This window comes from Loxodonta africana, chromosome 3 (genome assembly GCF_030014295.1).
Source record: "Loxodonta africana isolate mLoxAfr1 chromosome 3, mLoxAfr1.hap2, whole genome shotgun sequence".
Lineage (NCBI taxonomy): Eukaryota > Metazoa > Chordata > Mammalia > Proboscidea > Elephantidae > Loxodonta > Loxodonta africana.
The window spans coordinates 56,150,135-56,168,235 of NC_087344.1; the positions used below are offsets into that span (position 1 = coordinate 56,150,135).

General features: G+C 38.4%; 1 protein-coding gene across 16 annotated transcripts in view; it reads right to left on the reverse strand.

The window, feature by feature from the left end:
- Window positions 1–18,101, reverse strand: part of EIF4G3 (eukaryotic translation initiation factor 4 gamma 3) — a 389,785-nt gene that overhangs the window by 278,059 nt on the left and 93,625 nt on the right. For all 16 annotated transcript variants that reach the window (XM_064281426.1, XM_064281421.1, XM_023551957.2 and 13 more), the window contains one exon: window positions 14,726–14,801. Coding sequence is in view for 4 of the 16 variants with exons in the window: in XM_023551957.2 (XP_023407725.1) it covers window positions 14,726–14,801 (76 nt within the window). In the remaining 12 variants the exon portion in view is untranslated. Of the gene's footprint in view, window positions 1–14,725; window positions 14,802–18,101 lie in introns of those variants that run through there.

Genomic DNA, 18,101 nt, shown 5'->3' on the forward strand with positions numbered 1-18,101 from the left:
TGGGGGCTACTGTGAATGGTATTGATTTGGTTATTTCCTCTTCGGTGTTCTTTTTGTTGATGTAGAGGAATCCAAGTGATTTTTGTATGTTTATTTTATATCCTGAGACTCTTCCAAACTCTTCTATTAGTTTCAGTAGTTTTCTGGAGGATTTCTTAGGGTTTTCCATGTATACGATCATGTCATCTGCAAATAGTGATAGCTTTACTTCCTCCTTACCAATCTGAATACCCTTTATTTCTTTGTCTAGCCTAATTGCCCTGGCTAGGACTTCAAGTACGATGTTGAATAAGAGCGGTGATAAAGGGCATCCTTGTCTGGTTCCCGTTCTCAAGGGAAATGCTTTCAGGTTCTCTCCATTTAGAGTGATATTGGCCATTGGCTTTGCATATATGCCCTTTATTATGTTGAGGAATTTTCCTTCAATTCCTATTTTGGTGAGAGTTTTTATCATGAATGGGTGTTGGACTTTGTCAAATGCCTTTTCTGCATCAATTGATAAGATCATGTGGTTTTTGTCTTTTGTTTTATTTATGTGATGGATTACATTAATGGTTTTTCTGATATTAAACCAGCCTTGCATACCTGGTATAAATCCCACTTGATCAGGGTGAATTATTTTTTTGATGTGTTGTTGGATTCTATTGGCTAGAATTTTATTAAGGATTTTTGCATCTATGTTCATGAGGGATATAGGTCTAAAATTTTCTTTTTTTGTAATGTCTTTACCTGGTTTTGGTATCAGGGAGATGGTGGCTTCATAGAATGAGTTGGGTAGTATTCCGTCTTTTTCTATACTTTGAAATACCTTCAATAGTAATGGTGTTAAGTCTTCTCTGAAGGTTTGGTAGAACTCTGCAGTGAAGCCATCTGGGCCAGGACTTTTTTTTGTTGGGAGTTTTTTGATTACCATTTCAATCTCTTTTTTTGTTATGGGTCTATTTAGTTGTTCTACTTCTGTATGTGTTAGTTTAGGTAAGTAGTGTTGTTCCAAGAATTTATCCATTTCTTCTAGGTTTTCAAATTTGTTAGAGTACAATTTTATGTAGTAATCTGATATGATTCTTTTGATTTCAATTGGTTCTGTTGTGATGTGGTCCTTCTCGTTTCTTATTCGGGTTATTTGTTTCCTTTCCTGTTTTTCTTTAGTCAGTCTAGCCAATGGTTTATCAATTTTGTTAATTTTTTCAAAGAACCAGCTTTTGGCTTTGTTAATTCTTTCAATTGTTTTTCTGTTCTCTAATTCATTTAGTTCAGCTCTAATTTTTATTATTTGTTTTCTTCGGGTGCCTGATGGATTCTTTTGTTGCTCACTTTCTATTTGCTCAAGTTGTCGGGACAGTTCTCTGATTTTGTCTCTTTCTTCTTTTTGTATGTGTGCATTTATCGATATAAATTGGCCTCTGAGCACTGCTTTTGCTGTGTCCCAGAGGTTTTGATAGGAAGTATTTTCATTCTCGTTGTTTTCTAAGAATTTCCTTATTCCCTCCTTGATGTCTTCTATAACCCAGTCTTTTTTCAGGAGGGTATTGTTCATTTTCCAAGTATTTGATTTCTTTTCCCTAGTTTTTCTGTTATTGATTTCTAGCTTCATTGCCTTGTGGTCTGAGAAGATGCTTTGTAATATTTCGATGTTTTGGATTCTGCAAAGATTTGTTTTATGCCCTAATATGTGGTCTATTCTAGAGAATGTTCCATGTGCGCTAGAAAAAAAAGTATATTTTGCAGCAGTTGGGTGGAGAGTTCTGTATAAGTCAATGAGGTCAAGTTGGTTGATTGTTGTAAGTAGGTCTTCCGTGTCTCTGTTGAGCTTCTTACTGGATGTCCTGTCCTTCTCCGAAAGTGGTGTGTTGAAGTCTCCTACTATATATGTGGAGGTGTCTATCTCACTTTTCAATTCTGTTAAAATTTGATTTATGTATCTTGCAGCCCTGTCATTAGGTGCGTAAATATTTAATATGGTTATGTCTTCCTGATCAATTGTCCCTTTTATCATTATATAGTGTCCTTCTTTATCCTTTGTGGCGGATTTAAGTCTAAAGTCTATTTTGTCAGAAATTAATATTGCTACTCCTCTTCTTTTTTGCTTATTGTTTGCTTGATATACTTTTTTCCATCCTTTGAGTTTTAGTTTGTTTGTGTCTCTAAGTCTAAGGTGTGTCTCTTGTAGGCAGCATATAGATGGATCGTGTTTTTTTATCCAGTCCGTGACTCTCTGTCTCTTTATTGGTGCATTTAGTCCATTTACATTCAGCGTAATTATAGATAAGTAAGTTTTTAGTGCTGTCATTTTGATGCCTTTTTATGTGTGTTGTTGGCCATTTCATTTTTCCACATGCTTTTTTGTGCTGAGACGTTTTTCTTAGTAGCTTGTGAGATCCTCATTTTCATAATGTTTAACTTTGTGTTTATTGAGTCGTTACGTTTTTCTTGGCTTTTTTCTTGAGTTATGGAATTGATATTCCTTTTTGTGGTTACCTTTTTATTTACCCCTATTTTTCTAAGTAAAACCCTAACTTGTATCCTTCTATTTCGCCTTGTATCACTCTCCATCTGGCAGTTCAATGCCTCCTATATTTAGTCCCTCTTTTTGATTATTTTGATCGTTTAGCTATTGATTTCCATGATTTCCTGTTGTGTGTATTATTTTGTTTATTTATTTATTTTTTAGAATTAGTCTTAATTTGTTTGTTTTTGTGCTTTCTCTGTTTGAGTTGCGTTGATATCAGGACGTTCTGTTTTGTGACCTTGTATTGTGCTGGTACCTGATATTATTGGTCATCAGGCCAAACAATCTCCTTTAGCATTTCTTGCAGTCTTGGTTTAGTTTTTGCAAATTCTCTAAACTTGTGTTTATCTGTAAATATCTTGATTTCTCCTTCATATTTCAGAGAGAGTTTTGCTGGATATATGATCCTTGGTTGGCAGTTTTTCTCGTTTAGTGCTCTGTATATGTCGTCCCATTCCCTTCTTGCCTGCATAGTTTCTGCTGAGTAGTCTGAACTTATTCTTATTGATTCTCCCTTGAAGGAAACCTTTCTTTTCTCCCTGGCTGCTTTTAAAATTTTCTGTTTGTCTTTGGTTTTGGCAAGTTTGATGATGATATGTCTTGGTGTTTTTCTTTTTGGATCAATCTTAAATGGGGTTCGATGAGCATCTTGGATAGATATCCTTTCTTCTTTCATGATGTCAGGGAAGTTTTGTGTCAGGAGTTCTTCAACTATTTTCTCTGTGTTTTCTGTCCCCCCTCCCTGTTCTGGGACTCCAATCACTCGCAAGTTATCCTTCTTGATAGAGTCCCACATGATTCTTAGGGTTTCTTCATTTTTTTTAATTCTTTTATCTGATTTTTTTCCAGCTATGTTGGTGTTGTTTCCCTGGTCCTCCAGAAGTCCCAGTCTACATTCTAATTGCTCGAGTCTGCTCCTCTGACTTTCTATTGCGTTGTCAAATTCTGTAATTTTATTGTTAATCTTTTGGATTTCTACATGCTGTCTCTCTATGGATTCTTGCAACTTGTTAATTTTTCCACTATGTTCTTGAATAATCTTTTTGAGTTCTTCAACAGTTTTATCAGTGTGTTCCTTGGCTTTTTCTGCATTTATCCTAATTTCATTCGTGATATCTTTAAGCATTTTGTAAATTAGTTTTTTATATTCTGTATCTGATAATTCCAGGATTGTATCTTCATTTGGGAAAGATTTTGATTCTTTTGTTTGGGGGGTTGGAGAAGCTGTCATGGTCTGTTTCTTTATGTGGTTTGATATGGACTGCTGTCTCCGAGCCATCACTGGGAAACTAGATTTTCCAAGTAGTCAGCTAAAAAAAAATGCAGTCAGATCCCTATCTGAATTCTCTCTCTGGCTCCGGGTATTCGGATGTTAATGGGGTCGCCTGGGGAGGGTGGGGGAGGGATCTGAGAGCTAGGAGTGTAGCACCACAGAATATAGAGCTGAACACCACGTTCACGCTCCGCCCCCGTTTGCCAAAATCCGGGCTGGACGGGTCCCTGGCTAGGACACTGCTTTCCTTGCTCGGAAACCAGTCCCTTCCTCCTGGGGACTTCCTCCGGTGCGCGGCACCGCTCGTGGGCACTGGGTGGGCGTTTCCCGCACGAACGGGTGGGCCCGCCCCCAGGGTCTATTCAGGCGATTATAATTAGATCCCGCGGTCACGCCCCGCCTGTGCGCGCGCCCAAATCCCAGCGGGATGACTTCCGGGTTGAGACGCTGCTTTCCCTGTTCGGGAACCAGTCACTTCCTCCCCGGGACTTCTCCTTCCGGAGCGCCACACCTCTCGCGCGAACTGGGTTGGCGTCACCTGCACGGCCAGGTGGGCCCGCCCCCTGGGTCAATTCAGGGCAATAAAAATGGACTCCGTGCTCACGCCCCGCTCGTGCGCGCGCCCAAGCCCCAGCAGGACGGAACCCCGTCTGGGACGCTACTTTCTGCGCTTCGGGACCAATCAGTTCCTCCGCACGGCCAGGTGGGCCCGCCCCCTGGGTCAATTCAGGGCGATAAAAATGGACTCCGCGCTCACGCCCCGCCCGCGCGCGCCCAAGCCCCAGCAGGGCGGCACTCTGTCTGGGATGCTACTTTCTGCGCTTTGGGACCAATCAGTTCCTCCGCACGGCCAGGACGATAGTATTTTTATAATTTAAATCTTGTCATTCTCCTACTTGAAAACTTTCAAAGGTTCTTTCTGTACGTCAAATAAAATCCAAATGCCTTATCAAAACCTTACAAAATCAGCATGCCCGGGACTTTGTCAGCATCTAGAGCTATACTTTCCAATGTAGTAGCCACAAGCAGCTATTTAAATTTAAACTAAGTAAAATTAAAACTTCAATTCCTCAGTCACACAGGCCACATTTTAAGTGCTCTGCAGGCATGTTTCTACTGGACAGCAGGGTTCTGAGCCTCCCATATGTGCCTTGTCTCCAGACGGACAATAGCAGCTATGTAAATTACGGTTCATCTCCTTCAAGGGCTACTTAAGCTGTTAAAATTATGCTTATGAATGTTGTGTAATAGGCATGATGTCCCTCAGTGGCATAAACAGTTAAGCACTTGGCTGCTAATCAAAAGGCTGGTAGGTCAAGTCTACTCAAAGGTGCCTCAGAACAAAGGCCTGGCAATCTACTTCCAAAAGATCACAGCCATTGAAAACTATGGAGCATAGTTCTACTCGATACACATATGCGGATGCTATGAGTTGGTATCACCTCAGTGGCAACTGCTTTGGATTTTTTTTTTTTTTTTGGTGTAATAACATGGGAAAACATCTACAATACAAAATAGTATTAAAAAACAAAATTACAAAGTTGTATAATTGTTATGATATTAAATAATTTAATAATAACTCAATTAAAAACAAATCCTATCAAAGGAGAATGAAGAACACCAAGGACACAAGGCAATTATGAGCCCAAGAGACATAAAGGGCCATATGAATCAGAGACTACATCAGCCTGAGACCAGAAGAACTAGATGGTGCCCAGCTACAACCAATGACTGCCCTGACAGGGAACACAACAGAGAACCCCTGAGGGAGCAGGAAAGCAGTGCGATGCAGACCCCAAATTCTCATAAAAGCAGACTTAACGGTATGACTGAGACTAGAAGGACCCCAGTGGTCATGGCCCCCAGACCTTCTGTTGGCCCAGGACAGGAACCATTCCCAAAGCCAACTTTTCAGACATGGATTGGACTGGACAATGGGTTGGAGAGGGATGCTGGTAAGGAGTGAGCTTCTTGGATCTGGTGGACACTTGAGACTATGTTGGCATCTCCTGCCTGGAGGGGAGATGAGAGGGTAGAGGGGGTTAGAAGCTGGTGAAATGGACACAAAAAGAGAGAGTAGAGGGAGGGAGCGGGCTGTTTCATTACAGGGAGAGCAATTGGGAGTATGTAGCAAGGTGTATATAAGTTTTTGTGTGAGAGACTGACTAGATTTGTAAACTTTCACGTAAAGCACAATAAAAATTTTTTAAAAAAGAAAAACAAATCCTATTAGGAAAAAAATAATATATGGAACATGTGACTATAACAGCCCTAGGATTATTGTACCTTTTCTTCCAGGAACAAACTATTGATACACACAGTGACATGAATGAATTTCAAAATAGTTATGCTGGGTGAAGAAAAAGTTAAAAAAAGTTTTTTTCAAATTAGCTCATGCCTCCTTAGTTTTACCATTTTCCCCCACAATATAATATATACAGCTCTTACTAAAGTTTAAAAAAAAACTTTGATTCTTTTTTTTGTTCATATGATCAATCACTCTAACACAATTATGGGTAATGAGTCACTCTAATACAACTATGGGTAATGAGTATTATCTGCTGTACATACTGCATAATTCCATTTATATAAAAGTCTAGAAAATAAGTGAATCCATAATGACAGAAAGCAGATTAATGGTGGCGGGATGAGAAGGAGGGATCACAAAGTGGCAGGAGGAAACTTTTGGGAGGATGGGTACATTCATTTTCTTGATTGTGGTAAAGGTTTTCATGGGTATATACATATGTCAAAACTTACCAACTGTATACTTTAAATATATGCAGTTTACTGTATATCATTATCCCTCACTAAAGCTGTTTTAAAAGGTAAAGTACAAGTAAACAAATAAATCATCAGTTCAACTGGTATATCACTGGAGGGAGAAAAAGGCTTGTTATTCTGTGCTGGATGATACAGCAATTAGGTGGATCTACATCTGTCTGGGCACTACTGCCTAAGGAACACTGACCAACCCAGGCTAAATTTTGTCTCTGGTCGCTGTGAGTCAGAATCATCCCGATGACAAAGAGTTTGGCTAAGAGGAGTCTCTACTGATACGACTCCACACTTATCAGGGACTTGGAAAAATATATCAAAGGATGATTTTCTAAGTAGATGACACACCCTATAGGATGACAGAATCAAGATTTTGTAAAAGTATAAGTTGGCTAAAAAGGATCATAAAATTTTATGGGATTAAGGAATAATTTATTCAAATTATTTATAGGAATTTTTTATAAGCAGTTAAAACAATCCTTTCAACCTTACAGAAAGTGAACCGCTGCTTCTTGTAGTGAACTCATTATTCCAGAAGGTTTTTTTTTTTTATCTCTGTGATTATATTCAAAATACTGATGTAACAGTAATAAAACCTCTAACAGAACTATACAATATGGTAAAATTCCATAGTTTATATCTCTGAAGCATGCCAATGTAAGAAAATTATTAATTAGTATATTTCAAATTAGCTCTTAACTCTTTAGTTTTACAATTTTCTCTCTATAATACATGCTGCTCTTACTAAAGTTTTAAAAAAATATATTTGTTTCTTCTTTTGTTCATATAATCAATTGCTCTAGGGTAACTATGGCTAATGAGGAATAATGACAAAAGTTTTCCTCTCATCTCTGATAAATGTTCCAAAGACATTTCAAAAGCTGAGTGCGAATATAAGATGCTTCTTTGGTTGTCAGCGGAGAATCTATCTAAAATGGCTGATATTAGTGCATATAAAACCTGCACACCACACATACAAAGAAAAACCTTTGATTGTGTAATTTTTTAAGACTGGCCAGGAGTCTTTTTGCCTTTCAAGGAATTTAACCAACTTTTTAGTAAAAGTGGCATATGGGCACCATATGCTGAAACAGTAGGAGGTAAATTGAGGGTCAGCCTTTATTTTATGACACAAAAATGATACTAATGAACCTAGATACTACAGGAATAATGACCAATACATAATCTTGGGGCTGACGTAAAGGAGGACTAAGGACTTCAAAACACCTGGTCAAGCACTCTCCTACCCTTTCAGCTAATAACATGTACAACAGTGCTGTAAAAGTGGGACAGACTCAAATTACATTCAAATTACTAAGAATGGAAACCGTTAGCAAAAAATGGTGGGTATCGTATTTTAAGGTAACATTTTACTGCCTTAAATCCTTTGTCCTTCCAGAACAAGCACTATATATAATATACACACTTTTTTTTCTACACATACACTTTTTAACTCACTGAAGGACTACATGTAGCTTTGAAAAGGAAAAGTCAGATTTGATCTAAGTGAAAAAATAAATTACAAAACAGCAGATTCAACACATTCCATGTAAATTATATAGGAGATACTATGCTGTCATTCACAGATTTTTTATGATCTCTTCTCTAAAGCAGTAAGTCTGCAAAGTCACATGTTCTCATTCGTGAGGAATATTAACAACATGCCTATTCTTTAACTCAATCATTGCACTTCTAGAAATTAGTCTACAAAAATAATTGAAAATACCAAAAAAAGCTTTAAAGTTATTTATAATAGCAAAAATTGGAAACAACCTAAATGCTTAACCCCCCCACCAAAAAATGTTAATTTTTCTCAACAAAAACCCTGCTCCTCACCAAGTATGCATCTCCATATATAGTACCACATTTACTCCATTGCTCAAGCCAAGATCCATGACATCATCCTTTGCTCTTCTTTCTCACATTCCACATCCAAGATATCATCATATCCTATTGACTCCATTTCAAGGTATATACGAAGTTCCACTATTCATCTCCTTAACCTCTACTACCTTAGAGCAAACCAGTAGCCCTTAACTGGTCCCCCTGCTTCCCCTTCGCCACCAGCCCACATCACAGACTATCCTCCATACAGTAGCTGCAGTTCCTTATAAACTGAAAATCAGATCTACTACTCTTAATCCTCCAGTGGTTTTTCATCACATTAATAGATTAAAACCCAAAGTCTTTATTATTGGCCATAATGCCCCACATTATAAGATGCCCAGGGGTCCCTGGGTGGCACAAATGTTAAGCACTTGACTACTAACTGAAAGGACAGCGATTCAAACCCACTCAGAGATACCCAGGAGGAAAGACCTGATTGATCTGCTTTCAAAAGGTCACAGCCATGAAAACCCTATGGAGCACAGTTCTACTCTGCAATACACGAGGCCTCCATGAATCCCAATCATCTTGACAGCAATTGATTTTTTAATATGATGCATAGATAGTTCTCTGAATTCTACCTCCTACCACTCTCCACTCTAGGCACACTGGTTCCCTGGCAGTTCTAAGACCATGTTAAGCATACTCCTATCTCTGGGACTTTGCACTGCTATTCCTTCTACTGGAAATGATCTTCCCCTAGAAGCCCACAAGGCTCACTCCCCCATTTCATTCAGGTTTCTGCTTAAATGCCACTTCTTAAGATAGGGCTTCTCTGAGGGTCCTAGCTAAAGTAGGACCACCAGCCATTCTTTATCCCTTTATCCTGCCTCAGTTTTCATCAAGAGCACTTATTACCACTCAAGTGTATATTACATATATATTTGTATACTATATTTTTGTCCTACAAAAATGTAAGTTCCACGAGTCTACAGGCTTGTTTTGCACTACTATATTCTCGATACCTAGAACAATGCATAACACTACACTAGAAGCTTAATCAATATTTGTCAAATGTTAAGAGAATATTACATCATTTTAATGAAACAATATACAATAGTTTGTTATTTAAGAAATGGTTTTAATAATGGAGGAAAACCCAATATTACAGAGTGACAAACTGGGATAACACACAAAAGACAAAAAAATGGCAATACTATTGGTCGCTAAAAATCACTCAGGATTACTAGGAATTTTCATTTTCTTCTTTGCTGACCTTTATTTATGAAAATAATAATTCAATGGTGAACATGTATTTTTGTAAGAAAAAATAGCCGTATGTTAAGAGCTACGCTTGACAAAAATTACGTTACTTTTTGTGCCCAGTACTTTAAAAACAAACAAAAAAAAAACCTATGTCCAAATGGAAGGTATTGCCAGAAAAAAAATTAATTTTCAATATGAATTGAAGGTCCCCACTTATTCGGGTAACAAAAAAATTTATACCCCTTTTTATAAGGGGTATAAAAAGAAACTAACATTTGTTCAAATGCTCTGTAATAGAAACTGAGACTAGCCTCAAGCAAACCAAGACAAATCATCAGTCTACCCATTACCCATTACCTACACCTTCATGCCTCAAAAATTCACCTATTTGCTCTCTCTACTTCTGTTTACAAACCCTGAGTACTGGCCATTCCATTACCATGCCTCTGAATCTTCCTTTCCCATATAGCAACATGTTCTCTAATCAAAGGTTCTTAACCTGGGGCTGTGGATGGCTGAATGGACATCTGTGAGACAAATTCTTATGTAAAAACTTGCTGTGTGCTTTTCTGAGGAGAAAGCATGCAACTGTTTTCTAACTCTAAGTGATTTATTATGATCCAAAAGGATAAGAACCACTGCTTTTTATCATATCACATTAATTGCAATTCTATATTTGCTCATCTCCTCACCAGACTGTTTCTTTAAAGCATCTTGTCTATATCTCTAGGGACTCAAGGCTGTGTGGAACGGAAAATATTGAAAAAGATAAGTTTGATCCCCAACTCCCTCAAATTCCCTTGGGGTCACTGTAAGACAATTGAAATTTGCTTATAATTTCATTACTTTTTTTTTATCCTCTGATGAATTTTCCTTCACTGATAAATTTGAATCAATCATTTAATATTAAAAAATTAAATTTCCTCCTATTAAAACCACTGATCTATTTTCTAAAGTTTCTGCATTTTGTATGTGAGCACGTAATCAGGCAGAAGACAATAAAAAATATATATATATTTCTAGGGGAAAAAAAATCCACACAGAAAAATAAAACTCAGTGTCTAAAAGAATCATAATACAAGGCAGGAGGTTAACCTTCATGGAAATAGGAAAAAGAAGGCGAGTGTGAAGGCCAATCTATCCAAACATAATGTTCATTTCACCTCCAACTTCTCAGATTAAGATGATGGATAAAAGGTCTATTCACCATATATTACTGTCGTTGTTGTTAGGCGCCATCAAGTAAGTTCTGACTCATAGCGACCTTATGCACAACAGAACAAAACCCTATCCAGTCCTGCACCATCCTTACAATTGTTGTTATCCTTCAGCCCACTGTTGCAGCCTCTGTGTCAATCCATCTCACCAAGGGTCTTTCCTTTTTCACTGACCCTCTACCAAGCGTGATGTCCTTCTCGAAGGACTGATGCCTCCTGACAACATGTCCAAAGTATGTGAGAGGTAGTTTTGCCATCCTTGCTTCTCAGGAGCATTCTGACTGTACATCTTCCAAAACAGATTTTAGTCTTTTGACAGTCCATGGTATATTCAATATCGTTCACCAACACCACAATTCAAAGGTGTCTATCCTTCTTTGGTCTTCCTTATTCATGGTCCAGGTTTCCCATGCATATGAGGTGACTGAAAATACCATGCCTTGGGTCAGGCACACCTTAGTCTTCAAAGTGACATTTTTGCTTTTCAACACTTTAAAGAGATCTTTTGCAGCAGATTTGTCTCATGCGTTATGTCGCTGATTTCTTGACTGGTGCTTCCATGGGTGTTGATTATAGATCCATATAAAATGAAATTCTTGACAACTTCAATCTTCTCTTTATTTATCATGGTGCTGCTTATTGGTCCAGTTGTGAGGATTTTCGTTTTATATTGAGGTGTAATCCACACTGAAGGCTGTGGTCTTTGATCTTCATCAGTCAGTGTTGCATGTCCTCTTTACTTTCAGCAAGCAAGGTTGTGTCATCTGCATAACGTAGGTTGTTAATGAGTCTTCCTCCAATCCTGATGCCCATTTTTCTTCATATAGTCCAGCATACAGATTGAACAGATATGGTGAAAGGATACAACCTTGACACATGCCTTTCCTGACTTTAAACCAGGCAGTATTCCCTTGTTCTGTTTGACTGCCTCTTGATCTATTAAAAATTCTTCATGAGCACAATTAAGTGTTCTGGAATTCCCATTCCTCAAAATATTATCCATAATTTGTTATGATCCACACAGTCAAATGCTTTTGCATAATCAATGAAACACAGGTAAACACCTTTCTGGTATTCTCTGCTTTCAGCCACAATCCATCTGACATCAGCAATGATATCCCCGTTCCATGTCCTCTTGTGAAGCCAGCTTGAATTTCTGGCAGTTCCCTGTCAATATACTGTTGCAGATGCTCCTGAATTATATTCATATAATTCTATTCTGGATTTTATAGAATCTTTCATCAAAAACCTATCATGTATTGGTTACAAAGGAGGGGTGGAGGGGAGGGAAAAACACTAAATGGACAATAGGTAAGTGGTAACTTTGGTGAAAGGTAAAACAGTACAAAATTCTGGGGAAATCAGCCCAACTTGTCCAAAGCAAGGTCATGGAAGCTCCACAGACACATCCAAACTCCCTGAGGGGTCAAATTACCAGGCTAAGGGTGGTGGGGACCATGGTCTCAGGGAACATCTGGCTCAACTGGCACGACACAGCTTATAAAGAAAATGTTCTACATTCTACTTTGGTGAGTAGTGTCCGGGGTCTTAAAAGCTTGTGAGCAGCCATCAAAGATACTCCACTGGTCTCACCCTGTCTGGAGCAAAGGAGACTGAAGAAAACCAGACACAAGGGAAAGACTAGTCCAGAAAATTAATGGACCACAAGTACCACCGCCTCCACCAGGCAGAGTCCAGCCACACTAGATGGTGCCTGGCTACCACCACCAACTGCTTTGATACGGATCACAATAAAGTGTCCCAGACAGAGCTGGAAAAAAATACAGAACAAAATTCTAACTCACACACACACAGAAAAAAGACCAGACTTACTGGTCTGACAGAGACTGGAGAAACCCCGAGAATACAGCCCCCAGACACCCTTTTAACCCAGTAATAAAGTCACTCCTAAGGTTCACCCTTCAGTCAAAGATTAGACAGGCCCATAAAACAAAACAGGACTAAATGGACACACCAGCCCAGGGGCAAGAAGGTGAAGGCAAGAGGGACAGGAAAGCTGGTAATGGGAAACCCAAGGTTGAGAAGGGGAGTGTTGGCATGTCGTGGGGTGCAACCAATGTCACAAAACAAAGGAAAAAAATACTAGAGGAAACTAAGGAGCCCTGGTAGTTCAGTGGTTAAGAGCTCGGCTGCTAACCGGAAGGTCAGCAGTTCAAAATCCACCAGCCACTCCTTGGAAACCCTAGGGGGCATTTTTCTGTCCTATGGGGTTGCTATGAGCCGAAATTAACTCAACGGCACACAACAACAACAGAGAAAAGTAAGGAAAAAAAATTAAGTATCAGTTTGGTAATAACAATAAAATTTGAGAAATTAGGACCTACACAAAACAAGAGGTGAAAAGGAAGCTGATTGAGATGCAGGAAGAGAAGAAGAGTGAAACTGAATAAAGAAATATTTCCTACTTTTGATCTGGATTCTAATTTTGCTTTGTCGCTAGGTGCCTGTGAGTCAATTTCGACTCACGGCAACCCCCTGTGACTGAGCAGAACAGCCCTCACAGGGTTTTCTAGACTGTTAATTTTTCTGGAAGCAGACTCCCAGATCTTTCTCACGCAGAGCCACTGAGTAGGTTCAATCAGCCAACCTTTTGGTTAGCAGCTGAGTGCTTGGCCACTGCACTACCAGGAATCCTTAATTTTGCTTTAAAAGTAGTAAAAAGAAGTACTGATATTGCAAGAAATCAAATCAAAATGTCCAGGAAAAAAGTGAAAGGGGTGAATAAAAGAAAATATTAGTTGAAAAGGTGACAGAGTAAAGAACAGAAAATAAAGGTTCAATTCATAAATAACTATAGTTCCTAAAGAAAAGACAAGGGAACATGGAATGGAAGTAAACAATGCCAAGAGAGGGAATAGAAGAAGAAATATAAAAGAAGAAAATCACTCCAACTATGAAATGCCCTGAAATCAAAAGGGCCCCCTTAGACCATGGTTTCAGGGGACACCTAGGTCAACTGGCATAATAAAAACTGTTAAGAAAACATTCTGCATCCCATTTTGGAGAAAAGCGTCTGGGGTCTTAAACGCTAGCAAGCGGCCCTCTAAGATGCAACAATTGGTCTCAACCCACCTGGAGCAAAGGAGAATGAAGAACACCACAGATGCAAGGTAAGTATGAGCCCAAGAGTGAGAATGGACCACATAAATGAAAGACTACATCAGCCTGAGACCAGAAGAACTAGATGGTGCCCAACTACAACCAATGACTGCCATGACAGGCAGCACAACAGAGAATCCCTGAAGGAGCAGGAGAGCAGTAGGATGCAGACACCAAATTCTTGTAAAAAGACCAGACTTAATGGTGTGATTGAGACCAGAGGGACCCCAGAGGTCATGGTCCCCAGACATTCTATTAGCCCAAGACAGGAGCCATTCTCAAAGCCAACTCTTCAGACTGGGATTGGGCTGAACTACAAGACAGAAAATTACACTGGTGTGGAGTGGGCTTCTTGGATCAAGTAGACACATGAGACTATCTGGGCAGCTCCTGTCTGGAGGGGAGATATGAAGGCTGAGGGGGACAGAAGCTAGCTGAATGGACACAGAAACACAGCGTGGAGAGGAGGAATGTGCTGTCTCATTAGGGGTAGAGCAACTAGGAGTATACAGCAAGGTGTACATAAGGTTTTGTATGAGAAACTGACTTGATTTGTAAACTTTCACTTAAAGCACAATAAAAATTAAAAAAAAAAGAAATTGTGGGGAAAGTTTTAATCACCAATATTAAAAGCAGTTAAAATATTAAAAAAAAAAAAAAAAAAAAACTATGATGTGCCAGTCAAACTTTGGCTGTAAGAGTTCAAACAAATACATACGATCACACACAACTCACCGTGCTGTATACTGCCGAGACCGTTGGAGTGAAGATTCGATCCTCCAGAGGTTGCTGTACAGGTCCTCTAGGAATTCTAGAAGAGCGAGTTAAGGATAAAAGAACTCAAAAATGGCTTGCTTTAACAGTAAGAGAAAATCACTACCACAAAATCCTGTCAATGTCCCAAGCATCTTCACCCAACTAGTGAAATTACACACTTAATGTCTCTACAGACTCTGGAGAACAAAGTATATCAAATTTCTTAATGTGATTAAATCAATCTCTCCAAAAGTAATTCTCATGATAAACATTCCACAGAAATACAAAACAAATAAAATTGTACAAGTCTCCAAACTTTGAGTCCATGATGAGAATCTACCACCTTTACGTTCTAGAGAAAGATAAGCCTAATTCACCAACATGAAACTGCTGACAAAGGCCCCGTCTCTTCTACCTACTACACAGGACCAGCAAAGACAAGTGTTTCCTTGTTTCCTATTTTAGCTGCTACTTTTCCCCATATATCCATCTACCAACTCCCCATTTTTCAAGAGAGGCTCTCCAGCATTATTTAGTTTAAAATATTTCATCACCTTGACAGTGTATTTTTTAAAATATGATCATTTTGTTCAGCTTCAAAACTGAAAGATGTAAGCTCTCCTACCTGGTAAGGTGGTATTTTGTAAGAGAAAATGCTCACACACTCTAGATCTCTTTAAGAATGACAACCAAAGAATGTCAACAAAAGGTTAATAGCAATTATCCCTGGGCGGTGGAATTATATACCTGTATGTACTAATGTACTATGTATTTTTTCTTCAATGGATATAAATTACTTATATACTTTAAATACATATTTTTAAGTAACTATAAATGTAATAAACCCAAAGTGACACATTTTGACCTAACAAGTATTTAAGACTTCCAATGTCATGATCCTTTCTCTAATTCAAGGACACAATTTGGAAAACAAACTAAGAGCTGCAAATAATAATTTTACAAAAACGACCATAAGTTGCAGAAGTCTGAAAGAATATTAAAAGTAAATTCTTTATTTCTAAATAGCAATAGTTTACGCAGGAGGGAGAGGGAAAAAAAAAAAAAAAAAAAACTTGTTTTAATAATCACTTAAAATTAAATATATTTAAACTAAATATTCTTAAAATTATATTTAAAATTAATAACACTGTATCAGTTTCTAGGCTTAAAACTAGCAACCTCAGACAGCAGTTAAATGTGCTGCCATCATCACCTACACACAAAGAACTGATTTAAAATGCTACATGGAGAAATGACAATGTAGAAAACATAAGCCTCTCAAGTTTCAGGACAAAAATCCTTCACATTAGCTTGTCAATTAATTCAGAATGAAGATTACCCCTAGCTGAAATAAAACTTTGTTTGAATTATAGTTCTGCAGTATGGTCACATGACTGGTGAAAAATATGAGACCATTCTTTGCTCTGCAATGCCAAATGATAATGCTTTTTCCAGCTAAGGCTAATTCTCTGTAAGTATAAATTTCAGATGAGTTATTAGTACTATGCTCCAAAAGCAGAGTCACTCCACTTAACCCAATAATGGGAAGGTTAGGGCTCCTGATTTTTATCAAAGTTACTTTTTTAGCTAACAAGATTAGCATAGTTACAAGATTTCTACAGAGATAATCATATATTTGGCCAATACTCCAATAACATTCTTTCTCACTGGTCACAGATAAAGAACACTGATTTCATTTATTACACTCCCAGTAAATTACCAACAAGGAGTCCTAGTGGAGCAACAGTTAAAGTGCTCAGCTGCTAACTGAAAGGTTGGCAGTTTGAACCTACTCAGTGGCACTGTGGGAGAAAGACTTGGTGATCTGCTCCCTTAAAGATTATAGCCTAGAATACCCTAGGGGTGGTTCTATTCTGTTACATGGGGTCGCTATGAGTCAAAAATCCACTTGATGGCACCTAACAACAACAACAACAACAAATTAGCAACAAAATATTGTGGACTAATAAATTTACTGTGTCTTAAAACACCTATGGATAAAAAAATAATTATTTAAAAACAAAAACAGAGTCTTATAAAAAGAAAACTGAATATGGAAGTCAAGAGATCTAAATTTAACGTCTAGTTGTAAGCCTAACCAGCCATGTTGTCTTCACTGAATCATTTTAAGAGTAGTCAATCCTCATCATTCCGTATTTACAAATTCACCCACTTACTAAAATTTATTTGTAACCCAAACTCAATACTGGAGGCATTTTTTGGTAATTCATGGACATGAACACAAAAGAAAAACAAAAGAAATAATAGCTAAACTGAACTTGATTAAAATGAAAAACGTCTATGCTTCAAGAGGAGGCCTGGTGGTACAGTGGTTAAGCGCTCGGCTGCTAACCTAAAGGTTGGTGGTTCGAATCCACCAGCTGCTTCTTGGAAACTTTATGGGGTAGTTCTAGTCCGTCCTATAGGGTCGCTATAGTTGAAATCTACTCAACAGCAATGTTTTTTTTTTTTTTTTCCCTTTGGCATGCTTCAAAAGGAAAGGCAGGCCTGGTGATCTACTTCCAAAAATCAGCCAATAAAAACCCTATGAATCACATCAGTCTGACCCACAGCCTATCATGGGGCTATCACAGCACCAAAGGGTGTTTCCTTCCTTTGTGCATGGGGTCACCATAAGCTGGCTGACTCCACGGCAGCTAAGAATAACACATATCAAACGACGCTATCAAGAAAAGTAAAAAAACTCACAGAACGGAAAAAAAAAATTTGCAATTCATTTATCCCATAAGGGATTTGTATCCATATAAAGATTGTTCACAACTCAATAATAAAAAGAAAACCCAGTTAAAAAACGGTACAATGAGTCTGAATAAACATTTCTCCAAATATATACAAGTGGTTAATAAGCACGTAAAAAGATGCTCAACATCATTAGCCATGAAGGAAATACAAATCAAAACTACAATGAGATGCCATTTCACACCCTCTGAGATGGCCCTAACAAAAAAAAGTCAGATAATAACAAGTGTTGGAGGGCTGTAGAGAAATTAGAACCTTATACACTGCTGGTGGGAATGTAAAAGGGTACAGCAACTCCAGAAAACAGTCTGTCAGGTCCTCAAACAGTTAAACACAGAGTTACCATAAACAAACCGAAATCAAATCCGTTGCCGTGAGTCAATTCCGACTCATAGCAACCGTATAAGACATCAGAACTGACCCACAGGGTTACCAAGGAGCGGCTGGTGGATTCGAATTGCTGACCTTTTGGTTAGCAGCTGAGCTCTTAACCACTGTGCCACCAGCGCTCCAGTGTTACCATATACCCAGTAATTCCACTATTATATAGGTATATACCTAAAATAAGGAGCCCTGGCCTCTACAGCGCTAGGCT